This window comes from Besnoitia besnoiti, chromosome VI, assembly GCF_002563875.1.
Source record: "Besnoitia besnoiti strain Bb-Ger1 chromosome VI, whole genome shotgun sequence".
Classification (NCBI taxonomy): domain Eukaryota; phylum Apicomplexa; class Conoidasida; order Eucoccidiorida; family Sarcocystidae; genus Besnoitia; species Besnoitia besnoiti.
In genome coordinates, this window is record NC_042361.1 from 819,416 (window position 1) to 838,628 (window position 19,213).

The 19,213-nt window shown below is 59.7% G+C and overlaps 4 protein-coding genes across 4 annotated transcripts; 1 reads left to right on the forward strand and 3 right to left on the reverse strand.

Moving 5' to 3' along the window:
• Positions 1 to 2,914: 2,914 nt before the first annotated feature.
• On the reverse strand, positions 2,915 to 4,549 carry BESB_065440 (uncharacterized protein; the record flags this gene model as incomplete). The annotated part of the gene is made up of 1 exon (XM_029364938.1): positions 2,915 to 4,549. The coding sequence occupies one exon, from the start codon at positions 4,547 to 4,549 to the stop codon at positions 2,915 to 2,917; it is 1,635 nt and encodes a 544-aa protein (XP_029218521.1).
• A 1,676-nt stretch (positions 4,550 to 6,225) lies between these two features.
• On the reverse strand, positions 6,226 to 6,768 carry BESB_065450 (uncharacterized protein; the record flags this gene model as incomplete). Its single annotated transcript, XM_029364939.1, has 1 exon — positions 6,226 to 6,768. One exon carries the CDS (start codon positions 6,766 to 6,768, stop codon positions 6,226 to 6,228), a length of 543 nt encoding a protein of 180 aa, XP_029218522.1.
• An 861-nt stretch (positions 6,769 to 7,629) lies between these two features.
• BESB_065460 (uncharacterized protein) lies at positions 7,630 to 9,569 on the reverse strand (the record flags this gene model as incomplete). The annotated part of the gene is made up of 2 exons (XM_029364940.1): positions 7,630 to 8,868; positions 9,456 to 9,569. 2 exons carry the CDS (start codon positions 9,567 to 9,569, stop codon positions 7,630 to 7,632), a joined length of 1,353 nt encoding a protein of 450 aa, XP_029218523.1.
• A 1,092-nt stretch (positions 9,570 to 10,661) lies between these two features.
• BESB_065470 (DEAD/DEAH box helicase domain-containing protein) lies at positions 10,662 to 16,991 on the forward strand (the record flags this gene model as incomplete). Its single annotated transcript, XM_029364941.1, has 4 exons — positions 10,662 to 12,961; positions 13,593 to 13,806; positions 14,208 to 15,210; positions 15,664 to 16,991. 4 exons carry the CDS (start codon positions 10,662 to 10,664, stop codon positions 16,989 to 16,991), a joined length of 4,845 nt encoding a protein of 1,614 aa, XP_029218524.1.
• Between the last annotated feature and the right edge of the window lie 2,222 nt (positions 16,992 to 19,213).

Below are 19,213 nucleotides of genomic sequence, written 5' to 3' on the forward strand. Positions count from 1 at the left end.
GGGAGACTAGACGGTTGCGTACTCACGCGCAGCAGGCCACGACGAAGACCTCAGTACGCCCACGTTCCGGACTAGATGTATTGTACGTCTAGGCTCTATACGGGAACCCAGCTCGAGCGTGATATGATTGCTTTCCTATATAAATCAAGATTCAGCGTGGATGTGTATAGAACTGATCAGCATGCAAGCCTGCCGCACAGCTAAAACGAGTTGGCTCAAACCACGAAAAGCTCTAGTCAGCCTGCGTTTGCGGAAAAGGGAACCTGGGATGCAACTGAAATTTCTCGAATCGAATCAGGAAACCTGCCATCTTGCGACTTGTATGGACGCGACGGGCTTGTACACAAGATACCAAAGCGTAGCAGCCTCTCTCTTCATTGCACTCACACCAGCTTTTCTGTTGCGTGCGAAGACAGGGTATAAGGGGCGCATGCAACAGCTGTGTTCGGGCTGCACGATGCCACACCTATCCTGCTCCTTTCCCTTTATTTATGCTAGAGGAGCCCACCTTGGCTCGTTTGTCCGAGACATCGCCACGACTGGCTCAGTAAGCTTCTCAGGCGGCGTTCGTTTCCTCAGTGCTGCTTCACAGTCTTCACGCCCGTGACACCTCCGCGCTCGCTCTTGCCTCGGCCCCCTCTGTGCCTAACGTGACGTGGAGGTGCCATTGAGGCAGGTTGAGCATAGTCTGAACAACCGCAGCCTTCGTGCATCCTCGCATTCTGTGGGAGCATGGAGCATCGCTACTCTGGCTCTGAAAGGCCCTCAAGGGAGGTAAGCGAGAACGATTAAGTGTCGGCTGAAAAGAGCCTTTCCAAAACGATTCCCATCATGACATAGAGGCCCCCAAGTGCTTTTGGACTGCAAATACCACCCTACGCTGCAGCGGTTAAGACCACCGCGCGGGTCGGTCTCGAGGTCCTGTCCGCGGGGTCTCCGAGACTCTCATCCGAGGAAGAACCTGCCTCCTGTAATCGCGATCTTCTACCGGGCACGCAGCCAGGGCGCGATTGCGGGCACATGGCACCCAGGAAATCTTGACGCTCGCCGCAGGTGCTGTAGCAGCCTAGCGGCGTAGGACGCTCGTGCACGTGGCTGTGTCTCGGAAGCCGCATGCGTGCCTCTGGACTTCCTAGTGCCTAGACCCAGCCGCCTGCGAATCCTCGCAAAAAGCCAAGGACGTTGGCTTGGCTCAGTGGCCAGGGCACCGTCGAAGTGCGAATACTCAATTAATGAGGTCCCGGCTTCAGTGTCGTCCTCTCCTCGTGTGAACGGACCGCGTCTGGCAGGTGGCGCAGAAGCATCATTTTAACGGTAGATCACATGTTGGCCTCCAAGCAGGAGTATGTCTACAACACACCGGCTCAGAGAGCATTCCACACGAGCGGGCGGTCGGCGTCACTGCGGGGATGGCGTTGTGTTTTCGGCTGCCTTGGCGTCGCAGAGCAAGGGGGTTGCAACAATTGTTAGCTGCTTTTACTCTCGATGGCCAACTCCCTCATATTCCTTGGGGACTTGGCCGCCACTACGAGTTGCTGCTCTCGGCTCGCGGTAGACTTTGTTTCGTTTCAGGGCATCGAACCCTCGTGCCTGTCGCTTCTGCATGATTGTGGGCAGTAAACTAGCACCCGGTAGAGGCAGGACGACATGTGGAGAAGCAAGCACGTGTCTCGGCCGCCACGCATACTTTGTCCTGAGACAAGGGAGCTGCATCGCAATTCCCGACGGCATCTCTGTGCGTCAACGGTGCATGTCCGACAGTCGCCCCACAGGAGGCTCCTGAGCAGCGAATCCCTACTTTAATCCTGTGGGGTGAGGGAGCCCGCGTAGCGCGGTGGTTTGAGCTGCGATACCATTCTCTTACGACCGTGTGGGTCCACGCCGCCTGATGCGAGAGGCCGAATCAATTAATACATCGCCAAGCGTCCGGCAGATTCACTCCATATCACCCTACGACGCCTGTGACTTATTATGCCACACCCTGAAGGTGAGAGCCGCGTAGACACGCACGGTCCTCAGACAAGCCAGCTGTGCGGTGCACTGCCGACAGCTCCGCTCTCGGAGAAGCTTGCATGTGCCCCTGCTCGCGGGCGCTGGCCTCATCACTATGAACCACGGGGAACCCGCTGTAATGTAAACGGCGCGAGTCGTGGCACGCGGCGGGAGCGCCTGGCGTGCACGTCTACGCCGTCAGTCCACAAGTGTTGAAATGCCATTTGCTCCCTTAGAGGGCTCAAGCATTTCTGTAAACCCTAGACCGGCGTCCATGTCCTGCTTACGTCGGCCTTCGCAACCTGCAGGGTCGCTTTTACATGCGCGGAAAATACCGAGCACGATGCACATGCACGCTGCCTTAAAGACCCGTATTTTCGGCAACACGATTCAAGGTGGCGCGTGTTGACCTCGTTTGAGACTGCGTGCATGTGTTTCACGGGCAATCCTAACGCACAAAAGTTTACGTGCAATGCACTGCGAGGTATTTCACCTTTTGATTGAACGACTCTGGTATCTGGTGGAACCCACGCCACCATCATGCAGGTCGTTGACATTCGTCACGGGCATCTCACGTAGAGCCAGGGACTCAGCAATGCGAACGTTTCGACTTGAAGGAGAGAAGACACTTCGTGGTTGCACCCGTGTGCATGCGGCCCCCCCCCGAATCAAATCGTTAGCACAAGGTGAGTTGTAGCACACCTGAACGACCGATGCTGTTTTGCCAGGTACATGAACTGCTGTAGCAGCCACATTCCGCCTGACCGGTATTCAAGGTTGGGAATCGCTAGCATCTTCAGTATCACCAGCGGTACCTGAGGCAGTCGTTGGAGCATCGGCTTCGTCTCCTGACGTGTCGCCAAGAGGTGCCGAGGCGGCGGCGTCTTCCGCGGATGCGGCCTGTCCGGCAGCTCCCGCACCATCACCTGAGGTGGGGGGCACCTGTCGACTCCGAGTCTCCTTGACTGCTGTACTGCAGCAGTGAACGCTGTATTTCTTCTACAAGTTGAGCCATCGCGGGACTGGTCAGCGCCTGCATGGGACTCACCCGTTTGGAGCGCGAATGGTGGATGAAGCCGCGGATCAGGCGTACAACGTGCGAGGGCGGCACAACGCCCCAAGGCGTCCTTTTTGGCTCTCCGCCCTCTTCGTAGGATAGGACGTAATCATCCGAGATACACCACAGTTGGAGTAAAATTGACCCGAGGCTCGTAACATCAGTCTCCATGGTCGCGTGCGGGCATCCTTCAGCCGCGCGAGTCTTTCCGCTCCCCTCCTTCATGCACCCGAAATCGGCGAGAAACAGACGCCCGTCCCTCATCAAAAGAATATTTTGTTGTCGCACATCACCGTGCACGACTCCTTGACTTTGGAGGTTGGCCACCAGCCGTATTAGTTGATGGGTTAGTTGCAAGCGGGCAGAATATGCGAAGTCGCCATTACGGCCGAAAAGGCGACACAGCGCATCGATGACTTTCTTCAGGTCCGTGTTTGCCCTGGGCATCAACATGAATGCATTCCCAAGCAAGGCCCGCGAGCCCTGGAGAGCGACAGTGAACGTATTCCTGTTAGGAAACTCCATCACATCGCTGGCGACCAAGAATCGAAGACGGTCTTGAGCTTCCCTGGGGTCCTTGATTGTGCTGAACATCTCACTTGAGCGACCCTCCCTCATCACATCCTTTTGTGATATCTCAAAAGGTGGGCTGCGTGCCACAGGTGCTTTAACGGCGAACGCCTCTCCCGTGTCCACGTCGGATGCCGCGAACACCACACCAAAGCCTCCTACGCCAAACACTGGACCCCGGCGGAGCCGCCGTGTCGCGCGCGTCAACACCGACACCACTTCCGCGACAGTATCCTGTGGCCACAACGTTTCTCCAAGCAAATTGTCCAAACTGTTGTACGCCTGCACGGCGCGTTCGTCGTCCTGGATGAGGTCCGATATCTTCGTCAAAAGGTGTTCGGCAATGGCATCTCCTGGTTCTACGCCACGAAACAGCGCCGGGTTGGATTCGAGGTCTTGCCCCAGTCCTCCGACTCCGTCCTCAGCGGCAGAGCCACGTCCCTGTAACCGGGGTCTTCTGAACCGCCCAAACACCCGGGACATGATCCGAGAGGCATGGCGCCCAACAAATCTCCTGGCCCGCCGCAGGTGCTGTAGCAGCCTAGCGGCGTAGGACGCTCGTGCACGTGGCTGTGTCTCGGAAGCCGCACGCGTGGCTCTGGACTTCCTAGTGCCTAGACCCAGCCGCCTGCGAATCCTCGCAAAAAGCGAAGGACGCTGGCTCGGCTCAGTGGCCAGGGCATCGTCGATGCGCGAATACTCAATTAATGAGGTCCCGGCTTCAATGTCGTCCTCCAGTGGTGTCGCCGAACGTGCAGTCACATGTTGGCTTCTGGAGGTCAGCTCGGAACCCGGTAGTTGACTGAGATGCAAGTTGACATTTCTGTCAACTTGCATGCTCATGCCTTGGTGCAGCCCAAAGACAGCGCCCACCGCAGCTAGCCACACGAGTCTTGATGCCACTTTGGTGTGGCGGTGAAGAAACATCATTTTAACAGTAGACTACAGTCAGGCATCCAATCAGGCGTACCGCTACAACAGACTCGATCAGCCGGTGTTACACAAAGTGAATGGGCATTGGCGTCACCGGGGGCGAAGGCGTTGTGTCGTCTGTCTAGGCGTCGCAGAGCTGACTGGCCGCAACAACTGCTAGCTGTTTTTGCTCCCGACAATTTGCGGCCTGATGTTGATCAGCTGTAGGGCCCCCACTACACCTTGCTGTGTCGCGGCCTCCGGCACACTGCGTTCAAATGTGGCGCATCCAGACCTTGTATTTGTCGTTTATGCAAATCGACCGGTATTCAAAGGCCACCAGACAGTTGCGCGGTGACCCGCGGAGAAGCGCGTGCGTGGGCTGCAGCGCAGACTCTGTCCTGCGACAGGGTAGCCGCACCAAAAATCTGGAAGGCGTCCCTGTGCCGCAACGACACCATGTTCGACGCTGGTCCAACAGACGGCGCCTGACCAACGAATTTCTACCTATTTTTTGTGGGGTCAGGAATCCCGCGTCGGACAGCGGGCTGAGTTGCGACACCATTTTGGCACGACCGTGTAACTCCTCGGCTTCTGTTGCGAACCGCTGAACTTACCAACACGTCGCCTCGCCTCCCAAAGAGGCACGGCATTCTCGCGAACGTTGCGTGTGACCTAGCCTGCCGCCTGCAGGCCAGACTCGCCTTGAATCTGAGGGTTTTTAGCACAACCGACCTCTCGCCCTGTGCTGTTGACGGCTCTGCTCTTGAGTTTGGTTCCAGACTGAAAGTGCATTCTTTCCACGCGTTGCGCTAGCGAGCGGCCACGGCACTGCCCGCGCGTTGCACAGCCCATCCGCACCGGGCACGACGACGTCAATGCAGAAATTTGGCTTTGTCGGTTGGTAGTCTACGATGTGCATAGTGAACAGGGCTGCTCATGCGGTACCGTCTGAGTCTGCGCTGCCTCGCGAGGCGACAGGTAGTGACAGCGCATATTGCACATCCGTCCCGCCGTCCCGCGGGATCTGGCCTCGCCACTAGAAACCACGAAGAACCGGCTTTCACGTGACAAGGCACTACGACATGGCAGGTGGCAGGAGCATTTAGCGTGCGTGTCTACACCCTGAGGTGATAATCCTTGAGGTGTCGGCTGCCCCCTCACCGGTTCAGACCTTTCTGTATATGCAGCCATTTCTGTATAGAGTAGACCGGCATGATTGGCCGGCGCCCACTAACTCGAGATTCGGAGAACACGGCACACGGTGTGCCGACTCACTGTCTTGCACACCCGTTTTTGTCATCACCGCAGTTGTTGGTGGCGTTTATCGTCCACCGATGCAACCGCGTGCACATGTGTCAGAAGCACGCGAAACCAACAATCGCTTACGCACAACGCAGTGGATGAAGTCTCGTTTGCTAAATAAGCAGCTCGCCGTCATCGGGTGGAAGACACCACGATCGTGCATATCGCCGGAACTGGTCACGGGCATCTCGCCGGGTGTCAGGTACTCAGCGACGGAGACTGCTTTGGTAAATGAATAAAAGAGATTCCGAGGGCGCACACTGTGCGCGAGAGGCTCCAGGTCACCAGTTTGAATAGATCCACCGCGTGTGGTGTAGCGCCTTAACGCCCGACAGTGTTTCGTCGCGTATTTGAATTGCAGTAGCAGCCACATTCCCCCTGTCCGGCTTTCAAGGCTGGGAATCGCTAGCACCTCCAATATCACCAGCGGTACCTGCGGCAGTCGTTGGAGCATCTGAGTCGTCTCCTGACGTGTCGCCAAGAGGTTCCGAGGCGGCGGCGTCTTGCGCGGACGCGGCCTGTCCGGCAGCTCCCGCACCATCACCTGAGGGGGGGCCCTCTGCCAACTCCGAGTCTCCTTGACTGCTGTACTGCAGCGGTGACTGCTGTATTTCTTCTACAAGTTGGGCCATCTCGGGACTGGTCAGCGCCTGCATGGGACTCACCCGTTTGGAGCGCGAATGGTGGATGAAGCCGCGGATCAGGCGTACAACGTACGAGGGCGGCGCAACGCCCCGAAACGGCGGTTCCTGTTCTCCTTCGGTGGGTAGGACGTTAATAACCGATATATCCCACAGCTCGAGTAAAACTGACCCGAGGCTCGTGACATCAGTCTCCATGGTCGCGGATGGGCATCTTTTAGCCGCGCGAGTCTTCCCGCTCGCCTCCTTCATGCAACTGAAATCGGCGAGAAACAGACGCCCATCCCTCATCACCAAAAAATTTTGTGCTTGGACATTGCCGTGCACGACTCCTTGACTTTGGAGGTTGGCCACCAGCCGTATTAGTTGATGCGTCAGTTGCAGGCGGGCAGATAAAGCGAAATCGCCATACCGGAAGAAAAGGCGATACAGCGCTTGAGCGACCCTCCCTCATCACATCCTCTTGTGATATCTCAAAAGGTTCCCTGCGTGCCACTGGTGCTTTATCGGCGAGCGCCTCTTCCGTGTTTACTTGGAAGTCGGGAACACCCTCGCGAAATCTCCACAGCAGACAGGCGTCCAAATAAGTGTGTAGAATTGCACTATTCGACTGCATAAAAGTCACTCGAGATTGTGTTTTTACTCTCACACACGGGTTCCTATTTTCGTATCAGCGGGAGAACACTGCTAGTCAGAAGCGAGTATGACCTGTAGCATCATTCGTTGTGTGGCCGTTGTAAATAGACATATTTGTGTGTCGTGTGAAACGATACGAACGCGCGAGTGTGTGTGTTGCTAAAGGAGTAACTGCACGAGCGCATTGGCAAAAAATGGACACGCAAAGCGACGCACAGTTGCCTTCTCCATGGATGAGGTATTCTCCATACGCGAGTAACGGTTTTCTGGTTCTGAGTTCGTTGTGAGTCCGTCCCTTCGCCGACGCCGAAACAAGGCCTCTCAGCTTTTCAAAAAGAAGGTATCTTCCCCTTGCTCAAGGTGCTTCTCGGAGAGCGATCTAAATACCACGAAGCGCCAAATCGTTTAACCCTGATTCAACTGGTCGCTTGTTTCGGCGTCAGGCAAACAGGCGTCTCCTCCTCTCGACGGTCTGTGGCGCTCGCTCCTTTTCTCACCAGTTCTCTCTGCCTCGATTCATTTGCTTGAAGGAGCTGTTTCTGCTGCGGCTTCGGGCTTCTGGCCCTGGCGCATGGCTTTGAAGATCGAGACTCTTTTTGGCGGGGCTGTCTCTCCTTCCTCAGCCTCCCCCACACTCAGGCCCCCGCGCCGCTTCGGGCTGTCTTCTCTCTGAGGGTCTCCGCGCGCCTGGAGGCTCTCCGCGCGCTCAACGACGCGCTCCGCCACTGCGGGCGACCAGGACGAGACGCGAGTAGGCGGGCACTCGGCGTCACGTTTGTCTTTATCCGGAGGAGACAGAGCGGAGGCAGAGGCAGAGGGGGGCAGCGACGCCGCCGATGCGGACGAACTTGTCTCGCGCGCCTCAGTCACCGGGCTGCCTCCATCATCGCAGCTCGCCTCGCTGGCCTGCTGAGCTGCAGGCGAGGACAGCACCCGTCCAACCGGCTCCGCGGCTCGATCGTCGGGCGCGTCGGAGGCCTCATTGGCCTGCGCGCCATCCGCTTGACAGTGTGCACGTGGACCCGCCGCCGCACCATGGTCAGATTCGCCTCGCAGGCGACCCCCGGAAGCCTGAGGCTGACATCGAGAGGCAGAACTGGATTGCGGCGTGTCTTCGCTCTCCTCCTCGCTCGTGTAATCCTCAAAGATTTCCACGAATCCGTCTTTCGTGAAGTGCGCCTGACCCTTTTTGCTGGCTTGCGAGTTCGCGCCGTTGTCTGCTGCCCCGTCGATGGGCGGACGTACACCAGCAGCCCCGGCGGCCGACACCCCCGCGTCACGTCTGTCGTTTTCCTCTTCTCCTAGGCGCAGCTGCGCGCGCAGCTGTTGCACTTTCCTTTCCACGAGCTCCTTCTGCTCTCTCAACAGCGACTCTCGCCGATGAAGCAGGCCCAGTGCGCCGCAGCCGCTGTTGTCCTCCGCACTTTCGCCTTCCCCGTTAGTTGAGGGTGCGGCGGACGCGGAAGACACACAAGCGGACTGTGACGTAGAGGAGCCGCACGCAGTCTTGCCTGCGCGGAACGTCGCGAGATAGTCGCCACCCAGATGCAGCAGCGGCAGAGAAGAAGAAGGAAGCAGGAAGCCAGGCAACAGGGCCTCCGACGTGAGAGGAATGAACACGCGAGGACAGGGCGACGCACCGACGAAAGAGGTGGCGCAGTCGGAAGACGCTGAAGCAGAAGACGAAGAAGATGATTTGACGCTTTCAGAGTGAAAACAAGGATCTAGGTAGTGGGAAAGGAGAGATGAGGCCGCCTGAGAAGAGAGAAAGTTGCAAACCTCGATTCACAAAAACAGGTCAATGCGGGCTCCAATCGAGACGTAGAGTGTGCGGTGTACTCATGCCCTCGCACGCGTGATTCCAAAGACACATATGAAGATGCCTTCAGAATAATTCTGGCGCGAAAACATTGTCAGAGGCTGATGAGCTTTTCTCTACCCGGCGCCTCGCCCGCCGATCGCTATCTCCGGCCTATCTTTCTCTCAGCCCTCCACTTGCGTGCTGCCTTTCCTCCATTGCCTCTAAACCCAAACCCTAAACCCTAACCCTCTCCTCCCTTCCTGGTGACTGTCCTTTGGGCGCTCCCGCTACGTGTGCTCCGTCTGCGTCTGCGCGTATTTTCTTTGCTGTTCTCCCGTGCACCAGCCGCGGGACTTTCCATTATTCTTCTCTGGATCAAAACTCCCCCCTCTGTTGTCGCTTCATCAATTTGTCGGCCTTTCATGGCACAGCTGGCACGCTGTTGTGTTGACTCTCGCTGGCCTCAGCGCCGAGGCCACGTCGGCTCTCTCTGCGCTCGACTGCTATCCACATCTCAAGTGTGAGGTCGCGAAGTTTTCACCTCGTTCTGTTCGACTTGCATATGCAGTTCCTCGAGGGCCGCTTCGTGCTGCTGCAGGGCGCGGAGCAAATGCCTCATAGCGCCGCCCATCGTGCCCGCGGGCGACGACGCCATCTCGCTTCGAGGCGTCTCGAAGAATCGAAGTTATCCTGGAAACAGAAAGACAGGCACCGCCCAGATCTGCCGGACAAGTATAGCACAGTTCCGAACTAGAAACAAGAACGTACGAGGCAGCAGCGAAGCGACAGAGAGATTTGTAACGCAACCTGCGGCGAAGGCTCCGCGTCGTGAGACCAGCAGGCCCGCGAAGCAAATAAACGCTAGCGAATGGCGCAAGCAAGCGAGCCTGAAAAAAGAGGGGGTGCGTAGTGAGGCCAGACAGAAAGAGAACACACGCTCCGAGGGCACGGGAGAGAAGGAAGGGAATGAGATGAACGCAGAAGCGCAGTTGTCGCAAAAACACTAACGGAGAAAACTGAGACTCTAGGGGTTCAGACCAAGCCAGCGACACCGTGAGGCCGCGAAGCTGCATGTGAGCGCTGAAAGAGTGCTAATTTGTACGGCATGACTCAAAAAACAGATGTATATCCCATGTAAATCTGTTAAAATTAGCAACGCCTTTGTGTCTCTGCACCGGAATCGAATTCTTCCTCGCTCAACCCGTGAGACATGCGCGCGAGGCGAACCTACTTTCGAACGCGCGAGAGATGAGGTCGCGTTTTTCTCTGACGGTAGAGGGCTTTTAATTACGAGAAATGTGTAGTTACAGTAGTGGAAAAACCTGTTTTCCAGCGCTGCTTTTCCATTCCCCCGACTAGCATGCCGCGTGTGCCCGCGCGTGCATGCGGCCACACGTAAATGCTCGATGGTGTTCGCATGCAGAGGTCGGCGAAAAAGGGTCTCGTCTTCCATCAAACACGAGTCGCAAACGGCTCGATCTGTCTCTCATCGTCATTTTTTTCCGCTGTGACCGTACCTGGAGGCCGCCTCGCGGTGGTCTCACTGTTGTCTTTCCTTCTGTTCGATGCAGGCCTTCGGCGCGTGTGGGCGGGCATGCGAAACGGCAAAAAGCGCCAGACAGACGGTCCGGAAGGATCCTAAAGGTGAGAGACAGAACAGCCCCGCGATAGCGGTATCACGAAGGTCTGTGGTTGTCGGACTTAGGCCTTATTTTTCCCATGTGAAATCATGCTTCTTGCTGCCAAAATGGGGACAGGGCGGCTGCGGATGATAGCGCCTCTCAGACGAAGGCCTCGAGCCCGGTGGAGCCTCAGTACTCGGGCGGGGGTGCGAGGCCGCGCCGAGGCGTGGTGGTCCTGGGCTCGCCCTTCTCTTCCGACCTCGTCACCAGCCTCAGCTTCTGCGCCATCGTCGTGTTCGTCTCCCCTCCAGCCAGTCTCCGCTTCTCAGTCCTCCACGTGTCTGTCTCCGTTGCCGGGGGGGCTGCCGTCTCCTGTGTCTTTTGCTGTCCCCCCGTACTCGCCTCCTTCCTCTGGCCTCAACTGTCTTTTGGCAGTCGCTCCTTGGGCTGCGACTGTGAGGCCCTCGAGTCTGTCTGCCGCGTCGCGTTCGTTTTCGTCTGCGTGGGCGTCTCCCTGCCCCCCAGGAGAGGTCTCTTTTCCTTCAGCCGCCACGTCGTGTGCGGCCGCTGCGTTGCCGACCCCAGGATCGGCCGCCGCTGGCGGTTTGTTGGCTCCCTCCCGGCGTTTGTCGCTCGCTCTAGTCTCTCTGCGCAAGCCGCATCATGCGGGGCTCCGCCGGCTGTCCAGCGCGGCAAGGCGCGGCGAGGGCGCGGCTTCGCCGTTTGCCCCAGAAGACGAGGCGCGCGCGCCGAGGCAGTCGTGCTTCACAGTTCTGCCGCGCCCGCCCGACCCCGACATGCCTCAAGCGCCCAAGCGCGCGGGCGTTACACCATTGGCTCGCGGAGCCGACGCGGACGCGGACGGGCGCGCATCTGTCCCGTCGGCTTCCGCTTCGTCTCCAGTCTCTGTTTTGCGGTCGCCCACGCAGGCGGATCTGTCGGGCGCGGGGAAATGCCCCACTGCGGCCTTCAAGCCTGCGGCCTCTCGCGACTCCTTTCCGCTTCCTCCCGCCGGATGGTCGCAGACGCCCCGCCCGTCCTCCGGCGCGGGCGCTTTGGAGAGTGCGTACCCCAATTTCGCTGCGCTGGACGTTCACCCGGTGCTGGTTGAGCGGCTGAGGCAGCTGCAGATTCACGCCCCGACGGCGACGCAGATCAGCGCGTTTCTGCTCATCGACAAGGGCCGGGACTGCGTGATCGTGGACCGAACCGGCACCGGCAAAACGCTCGCCTTCCTCCTCCCTTTCCTCAACAAAATCTACAAACTCCACGACATTCTGCTTCTCGCCCAGCTTGAGCCGAGCCCCGCTCCCGGCGCGGCCATCCACTGCGGCGTCGGCGCAGGGGACCAGCCGACCAGCGCGACCGCCGGCGACGCGAGCGGAGACAGCCCGAGCCCGTTGGGCGCGAGGCCCCCTGAACACGCGGCTTCTTCTTCGCCTCCGAGCGCGAAGAAGTCAGTCGGGCGCATGCTCCAGGAGCAGCTGATGCGCCGCCAGGAGGAGGCTCTCGCTCGGCACGCTGCCCTCAGCCCGACGCCAACCGTCTGGGAAAAGCGAGCCGAGCTCTCGTCCGACGACGACAGTGCGGCGTCGGCGCTGGAGGACGCGTTGAGCGCCGCGGGCCTGCAGGCGGACGTGCTGAACCCGCTTGGGGCCCTGAGGCCCGCCGTCCTCCTGCTGCCCACGCACGACATGGTCGCTGACGCGCTGCACATGCTTCGGCGGCTCGACGTCCTCGGCCGCCTGCAGATTCAGTGCCTCAGCGGCGTCGAGCGCAACGTGCGAGAGCGGCTCGGCGCTGAGGCCGAGGCAGCGGAGGCTCAGGCGGTCCGCGAGCTGCGGAGGCACTTCGGGGGCGCAGGGGCCCAGGCCCCGCCTGCGGCCGCATCGCGTGGCAAGGCCCTGGACGTGGATGACGCGCAGCCGGCGGAGCGCCTTGAGGCCGCCGCAGAGAGAGAGAGGGATCTAGGGAGAGCAGGGGAGTCGCGAGGCTGGGAAGGCGCGCGTCGCCGGCGAGCCGAAGAGGCGATGGAGAGCCGAGACGCTAAGAGAGACGCGGCGGACGAAGATATGCGGGTGTGGCACGGTCAGGTCCTCCGGCGGCCGCGGCTCACGGCGGACGGGGCGCTGCTCACCGAGACGCGGCCGTTCACTGAGAAAAGAGTGAAAAACATCCACGAAATTCGTCTCCGCGGAAGCGAGCGCGCAGGGCTGCAGGAAGTGTGGCGAAGTGAAGCCCTGCAGGTGGACGGCGCTCAGACGCAGCAAGACGAAGGGGAAGAGCCGCTCAGGGCCTCCGTCCGTCTCGTTGAGAGCAGGGAGCAAACCGGCGCGAGCGCACTGGAAACTGGGAAAGATCTCGAAGACAACAACCCCGCCTTTCAGGTCTGCAGCCTTCCCGTGCTCCACAAACCGAGGATCAGGTGCGTCAATAAGCGCTTTCCCTTCTTCTCTTGCCGTTGTGGCGCGCGTGCTTTCCCGCGTATCTTCCATCTGCTGTGTGCGTGTTCGCCTCCTCTTCCTTGAACTGCGTCTTTTGTGGCTGTGCGGGCCTTGGAAGGCGCGCCTCATGCGGCTCGTGGCATGCTCGCCGCAGTCGGCTGGGGTTCTTCTCCTCGCGCACGCTTGTCTTCTCAGAAGGCGTGGGCCGCGGCGCTTCTCAGCCTACTCTGCGTTCTCCTGTTTCGGCCTCTCGCGACTATGGCCGCGTTCCTGCGTACAGTTCTGCGAAAATCCGAGGGATTCCTGCTAGAATGTTGGGGGCGATTGCTGCGCCGTGCTGGAGGGGAGGGGCCTCTATACATAGTCAGGTCGCCTAAGGAGTCGAGGTTGCACTTCCCTCTCTCCTGTCTCTGCATCTGCTTGCACTTGCTTGTCGTCGCATGCTGAGGCGGCCCGTTCCCGCCATCTGCGATTTTTTTTATCTCGTGTGTCTCTCTGCGTCTGATTTGCGTGGCGTACGCGTCGCTGGCTGCGGGGCTTTTGGGTTTAGGGTTTAGGGGTTAATCTCGCCGGTTTCTTTGCTGCGTCACCGCCGGTTGTGTCTCTGCGCAGATGGGGGGCCGTCGACCTGGTGATCACCACTCCGCACCTGTTCCTGGAGGACCTCGAGCGGTTTCGCGGCGAGAATCTCCAGCCGTCGCTGCTGATCCTCGATGAAGTCGACGACCTCTTACATGCGCGCGGCTCGCGCACGCTGCTGATGGACATTCTCGGCTACTGCAGGCCGCGTGTCCCCGTCCCGGTGCCGCACACCGCCAAGCCCCCGGTAGGTGGCCTTGCACTCGCGGACCTCCCGCCAGGAGACCTGGCGACCCAGACAAGCGTGTTAGCTGCCCTGCGTCTGCGTTCGCCCAACTGCATACCTCTGTCTTCGCTCTGCATCGCAGGGGCTTACACGGTCTTGTGGCCGGGGAGGGGGCGGGAGCGGGGTGTCGCCTTGGTGGGGGTTGGGCGGGAGCCCCCTTCTCCAGTTTCTCTGAAACGCTGATGCTTGGATGTTTTCCTGTCGTCCCTCTTAAGTTCTTCCTATCCTCGCGCTCGTCCTGTTTGCCCTCCCTTCACTCGCGCATGTTCGCTTCTTCTTGCGGCGTCCGGCGCTCGCGTGGTCGCGCTAGGTTGCGTTTTCGAACTCTCGCCCTGCGTGTTTGTGTTCACCTGTATCCTCAGCTTCCGGAGTTCGAACCGTGTCAGGTCGTCTTCTCCGGCGCAACGCTCGCCTCCCTGGGGCCCTGCAGTCCCGGAGTGATGCTCATCGAGCGCTTCGGCAGCGCCTCGGAGGTCTCGCCCCTCGCGCGGCACCAGCTGCGCGACGAGGTGAAGCAGCTGTGGATTCGCTTGAACGCGGAGCGGCTCGAAGAGCTCCAGGCGCTCGCGCGGCCGCCGTGGCGCTCGGCGCGTGCAGAAGAGGAAGAAGAGGAGGACGACGCGGCAGGCGACGGCGAGGCGGAGGGGCGAAGCCTGGCGACGGTGCTGGGTGAGAAGCGCCACATGCAGCACGAGCTGGCGAGTGCGCCGGACGCCGGGGGGCGCCCCGCCGGCGAGGGTGGGCGCCGGCGCCGCGTTAAGGGAGGGCTGATAACTGGGACCGAGCTCGCGGAGCAGACCAAGACGGACTTCATTCTGCTCGGAGGCAACTTGCCGGTCTTCTTGCGTAGACGCCACCAGAAGCAGAGGGCCGAGGCGCAGGCGCTGGAGACTTCGACGCTCGTCGCAGAGTCGGGAGCCAACACGAACTCCAAGCGAAAGCTGCGCATGCAGGTCTCGTGGGACCATCGGGTGGACATCTTGCTGGGGCTCTTGGCCGCGTTCCCTGTGGATCGAACCGTCGTTTTTGTGAACTCAGTCGACCGCTGCATCCGCCTCTTTGACTTCTTCCGGGACCGCGGCTGGCCAGTCGTCAGCTTCCACCGAAAAATGTCCATGAAGCACCGCACGCGCGCCCTCGCGCGGCTGATGTTGCCGCCGCCCGACGCCGCAGAGGAGGCCGACGACGAGGGCGAAGACGACGAGGCCCGAGGCGGCAGATGCGCACAGGAACTGAGCCCCGCCTCGCTCATGATCGCCACAGACTTGGCCTGCCGCGGGCTCGACCTGCAAGGCGTGCAACACGTCATCAACTTCGACTTCCCTAGCGACGCTCTCGCGTACATCCACCGCGCCGGCCGAACCTGTAAGTGCGACTCCACGTTAAACAGGCGCCACCTCGCCTCCTTTCGGTTCGCGCCTGGGTGCTGGCTGCGACGCTGCGGCCTCCGCCAGACTGAGTGCAACTGCGTGCTCTCTCGGTCTGGTCTTCGCCTCGAACTTCGCCCTGGCTGTTCTGGCGGGGAGCGCCCTGAGTCCGCTGAGCTATTTGGCGTACATATATATATGCAGGTGCTCGTAAGGATTCGTGCTCATGTGAAGGCGGATTTGTGGAGGTACGCGGCGGCCTAGCAGCCGGCGCAGTCTCGTCTGCCTCCATTCTTTTCCAGCTCTTGCGCCCCGTCCATGGCTCGTCCCTCACAACACTCGCTGAGCTTCCCGCCTGTCGCTTGGCGTCTTTTCGTTCACATATCCAGAAGACGGATGGAAGCATCACTACCGTCGCGTGTGGATCTGCGTGCCTTCACCTGTGCTTCAGGCCGTCGCCCGTCAAGGTCGCGCAGCGTCAGCGCGGACGATAACCCGTTCTGCTTGGTGAGCAACTTGATCAGCGACGACGACTTCCCGCTCGCCTCCTCGCTGTATTTCCTTCAGCAGGAGAAGCAGAGTCTGGAGAAGACCTTCAGCCGAAAGGCCTCCTTCAAGGCGCGTTACAATCGGCACAGAGAGGCTGAGAAAAGGCGGAAGAAAGAGGCTGAGCGCGAGGAGGCACTCGCGGTGGAGGGCGCCCGCGAAGAGAGCGACTCGGACGACGGCCAAAGCTCGGCTGGTTGCGCGGACGTCGACCAGCTGTGGAAGCAAATGTATCGGCTCTCTCTGCGAGGAAATGCGTCAAGAGCTCGTGGAGAGGCCGGGAAGCACACGAGCGCGCGCCTTACGTCGCGGTCAGCAGGGCGAGGCGAGGCTGCCGGCGAAGGAAGCGCATCAGGTGAGGCTTCAGGGGCACGGAGCCGAGACAGAGGTAGACGCTTGGGCCGCCTGAAGACGCTCGACGAAGGCGGAGACGAGGCAGAACTGAGCGCGCGAGTGGAGGCGCTGCAGCGGAACTATCGGCTAGTGAGTCGGCTGTTGGGAGGCGCCGTGTGGAGTGAGGACGGCAAGGTGGCGTGCATCGAGGCTCCGCGGTCGTTTTTCGATCTAGAAGATGAAAACGCGGACGAGGCAGGCCGAAAGGGCACGCGATTCAGTGCCTCACATGGCCGCGAGCCGGATCGTTTTTTGGGCTCGAGACTCGCCACCCGCGGGCGCCGCACAGGACCTGTGGGAGGGTCTCTCCACACCGACGCCTCGGATGGCGAAGCGGCAGGCGAAGGCGCCGAGGCCCCGCACGGGGTGCGAGGCGGTCGCTGGCAAGCAGAGTCTCAAGCGAGTCCAGTCCCTGAGGAGATTGACCCGCCCGCGCGAAGCGACGGGCGCAGCACGGGCAGCTGCGGCCGCGCGCTGCAAATGCGCGCGAAGCTCTTCGCTGATGACTCGGATGAAGAAGAAGCGTCTGCAGGGCTGCGGGGCGAGGGACTTGGCGCTGGCGCCGGGGCTGCAGAGCGGAGCCTGCAAAGGGGTGTGCCCCGCCACGCACCACCCCCTACGGGGCGGACGGAGCCTTGGACAGAGGAGGACTACGACCGGTTTGTGGTTAGGAGGTTTCAACCTGTGCAGGGAACGCGAGGCCGCGCTGGGCGAGGCGTCGACTCTCGGCTTGCGCCGATGGCGCACCTTCAGCGGAAAGCCGCGGAAATGCGCACGAAGATGCTCATGAACAACTTTGGAGCCTCTGACGAGTCCTTTGATGAAGACCTTAAGGTCTAAAATCGCCCCGTGACGGGCGAAATGCCCCTGAAGACGGTGCAGGGGGGCAGCGTGTGAAGCGTGTCCATGCGCATTTGCCGCGGGAATCGGCTTTCAGCCTCCACGACACACGCGGGTGCTGCGGACTTTGCGCGCCTTCTCGACAGAAATCTCCGCCTTCCTGTGCGGCGGGCGGCGCCACATGCTCACAGGCGACGGCGAGGGAGCCGTCGTAGCCTCTTGTTCAAATCGAGACCCAGTTCGGAGCCTCTGGCACTGGGTATAGGTACATGAATTTCATCCAGTGCTCTTTGCGGAGCTTCGTGGCCGAGGACTGTAGTTGATTTCTGTGCTGGTATTTTCTGTTTGCCTTCCTGTTCATTCATGTTCGAACTTTTTTGCGCTGCTTCAGCTGTGCACTGTGCTCGGCGACACGCCGTAAGCTCGTAAAGGCAGCAAGTCGTAAAAGCAGCAAGAGACTTAACAGATAAGCAGCCCTGAAGGTACGAGCAAGGAACTTCTACATCTGACAGGCCGTCTGGCGAGGTCTCACAATAGAGAGCTGGGTGGACGGCCTGCCGTGGCCACACCCCTTTCTTTCACGGTCCTCTGCGCAGTGGACGTTCAGCAGATCACTCTCCAGGCTTTCGAATGCGAAGGCATGGATGTATCAAGCAGGCACCGGAAACGCGGGTCCGTGGAACAACGATGGGCTCTACAGTCACACGTACCACGTGCAAAGTCTCCACGCTTCACAAACAGTCCCCGGAACTCACAGGTCCTTCACCTCTCCTTCGTGGGAGGGTGGGACATGCGCGTTTCTTCACAACGCGTGGCGAATTCCCAGGGATGTCCTGAAAATCAAAAACTGCTTCAGAAGTGACTCTTGATAGCTTAGTCGACGCATCCGATATCTTTTTAAAACGGATGGGAGAGAGGCCTCCAACCTTCTCTTCACTTAGAGCTCTCCCCTCTCGTCGTACATTAGAAAGCTGATATATTGCGTACGAACTGTTTCCAAACCTGACCGGCCTTGGGGTGAATGAAGATCCACCTATCCCCGTGTGGACACGTAACGCATGCACAGAAATGTAAGGAACCATGTAAGAGTTAAAACGGGTGGCCTCGGTTTCGCCGCTCGAACCACTTCCATTGGAATCGTATGCCGTCATCGAAATCATATACCGCAGACCGGGATGCGACAACGTGCTGAAGTGAAGTGAGCAGTTGGCATGCGCAGCTCGTCGCATAGTGCAAAGCATCGTCGTCGTTCGCAGTTGCCCGCCTTGCGGCGGGGATATCTATGCTAGCGAAAGACACCCTTTCTAACTCATATGGACCGCAGCGAGAATCGCCGCCACTGGAGGCGGGTCATCCTTACGTCCGTAACGAAACGTCCGCTGTATTCGCGCCAGAGAAGCTGGCAGCGTCGTCGCCCTTTTTGGTGTGCGTTGCCTGCGGCCTCCTGTGCCCGGTTTACGGTGTAGGCGAGTTCACGGCCTGGTCACCAGTGCAACGCATTTACACCGAAGCCGGCAGCATAAATCGGTGTGGCGTTCCCGAAGGAATGACAGGTGTGTTTTTTCAAAGACGGCTGCACAACCCATAATTCGGAAGTTAGATGTGCGAAGCATTCCGTCAAGGTGGAATGCTTGTGGGTAAGTGTGTCTTTTGGAATTTGGGGGATTGCCGGGGCAAATATCCTTTCCTTCCAGGGCTTCTTTGCGCTCTGAGTTTGCGTTTTTTGCGTAGTGCGCGTGTCTGCCCCGCCGCAGGGCCCTGGGTGAGATCCTCGAGCGCAAACCCGTGCTCTTTTTCCAAAATGTCGATTTTTTCGTGTCAGCGACCACCAAGAAGACTCAACGGCGCAGACCTCGGGTGTTCGAAAAAACTGGAGAAAGCCGCACTCGTTGAATGCCGTCGCTCCGGCTCGGGAGGCCACGGGAAGGAAAGGTGGGTGGGAGGAAGGAAAAGGGGACAGCGTTGCGGTATTCTTTTCTGCGGCTCGGAGGGTCGTCATTGTCCCGGCGGAACCGCCTATACGCTTGGCGCCTTTTTCCTGCACTGAGCGGTTGTCTCCTGCCTGCTTCCTCGCTCTCCTCAATGAGTCTTTCTGTCTTCTGCTGTCCGGTCTGCCCCAGCTGTGGTCGTCGCACAGAGAGGCTGCCTTGCTCTATGCCTCGTAACTTCGAATCGCACGGCGTGGCGGCCGCCCAACACTGCTGGTCCTCGCCCTCCCTTTT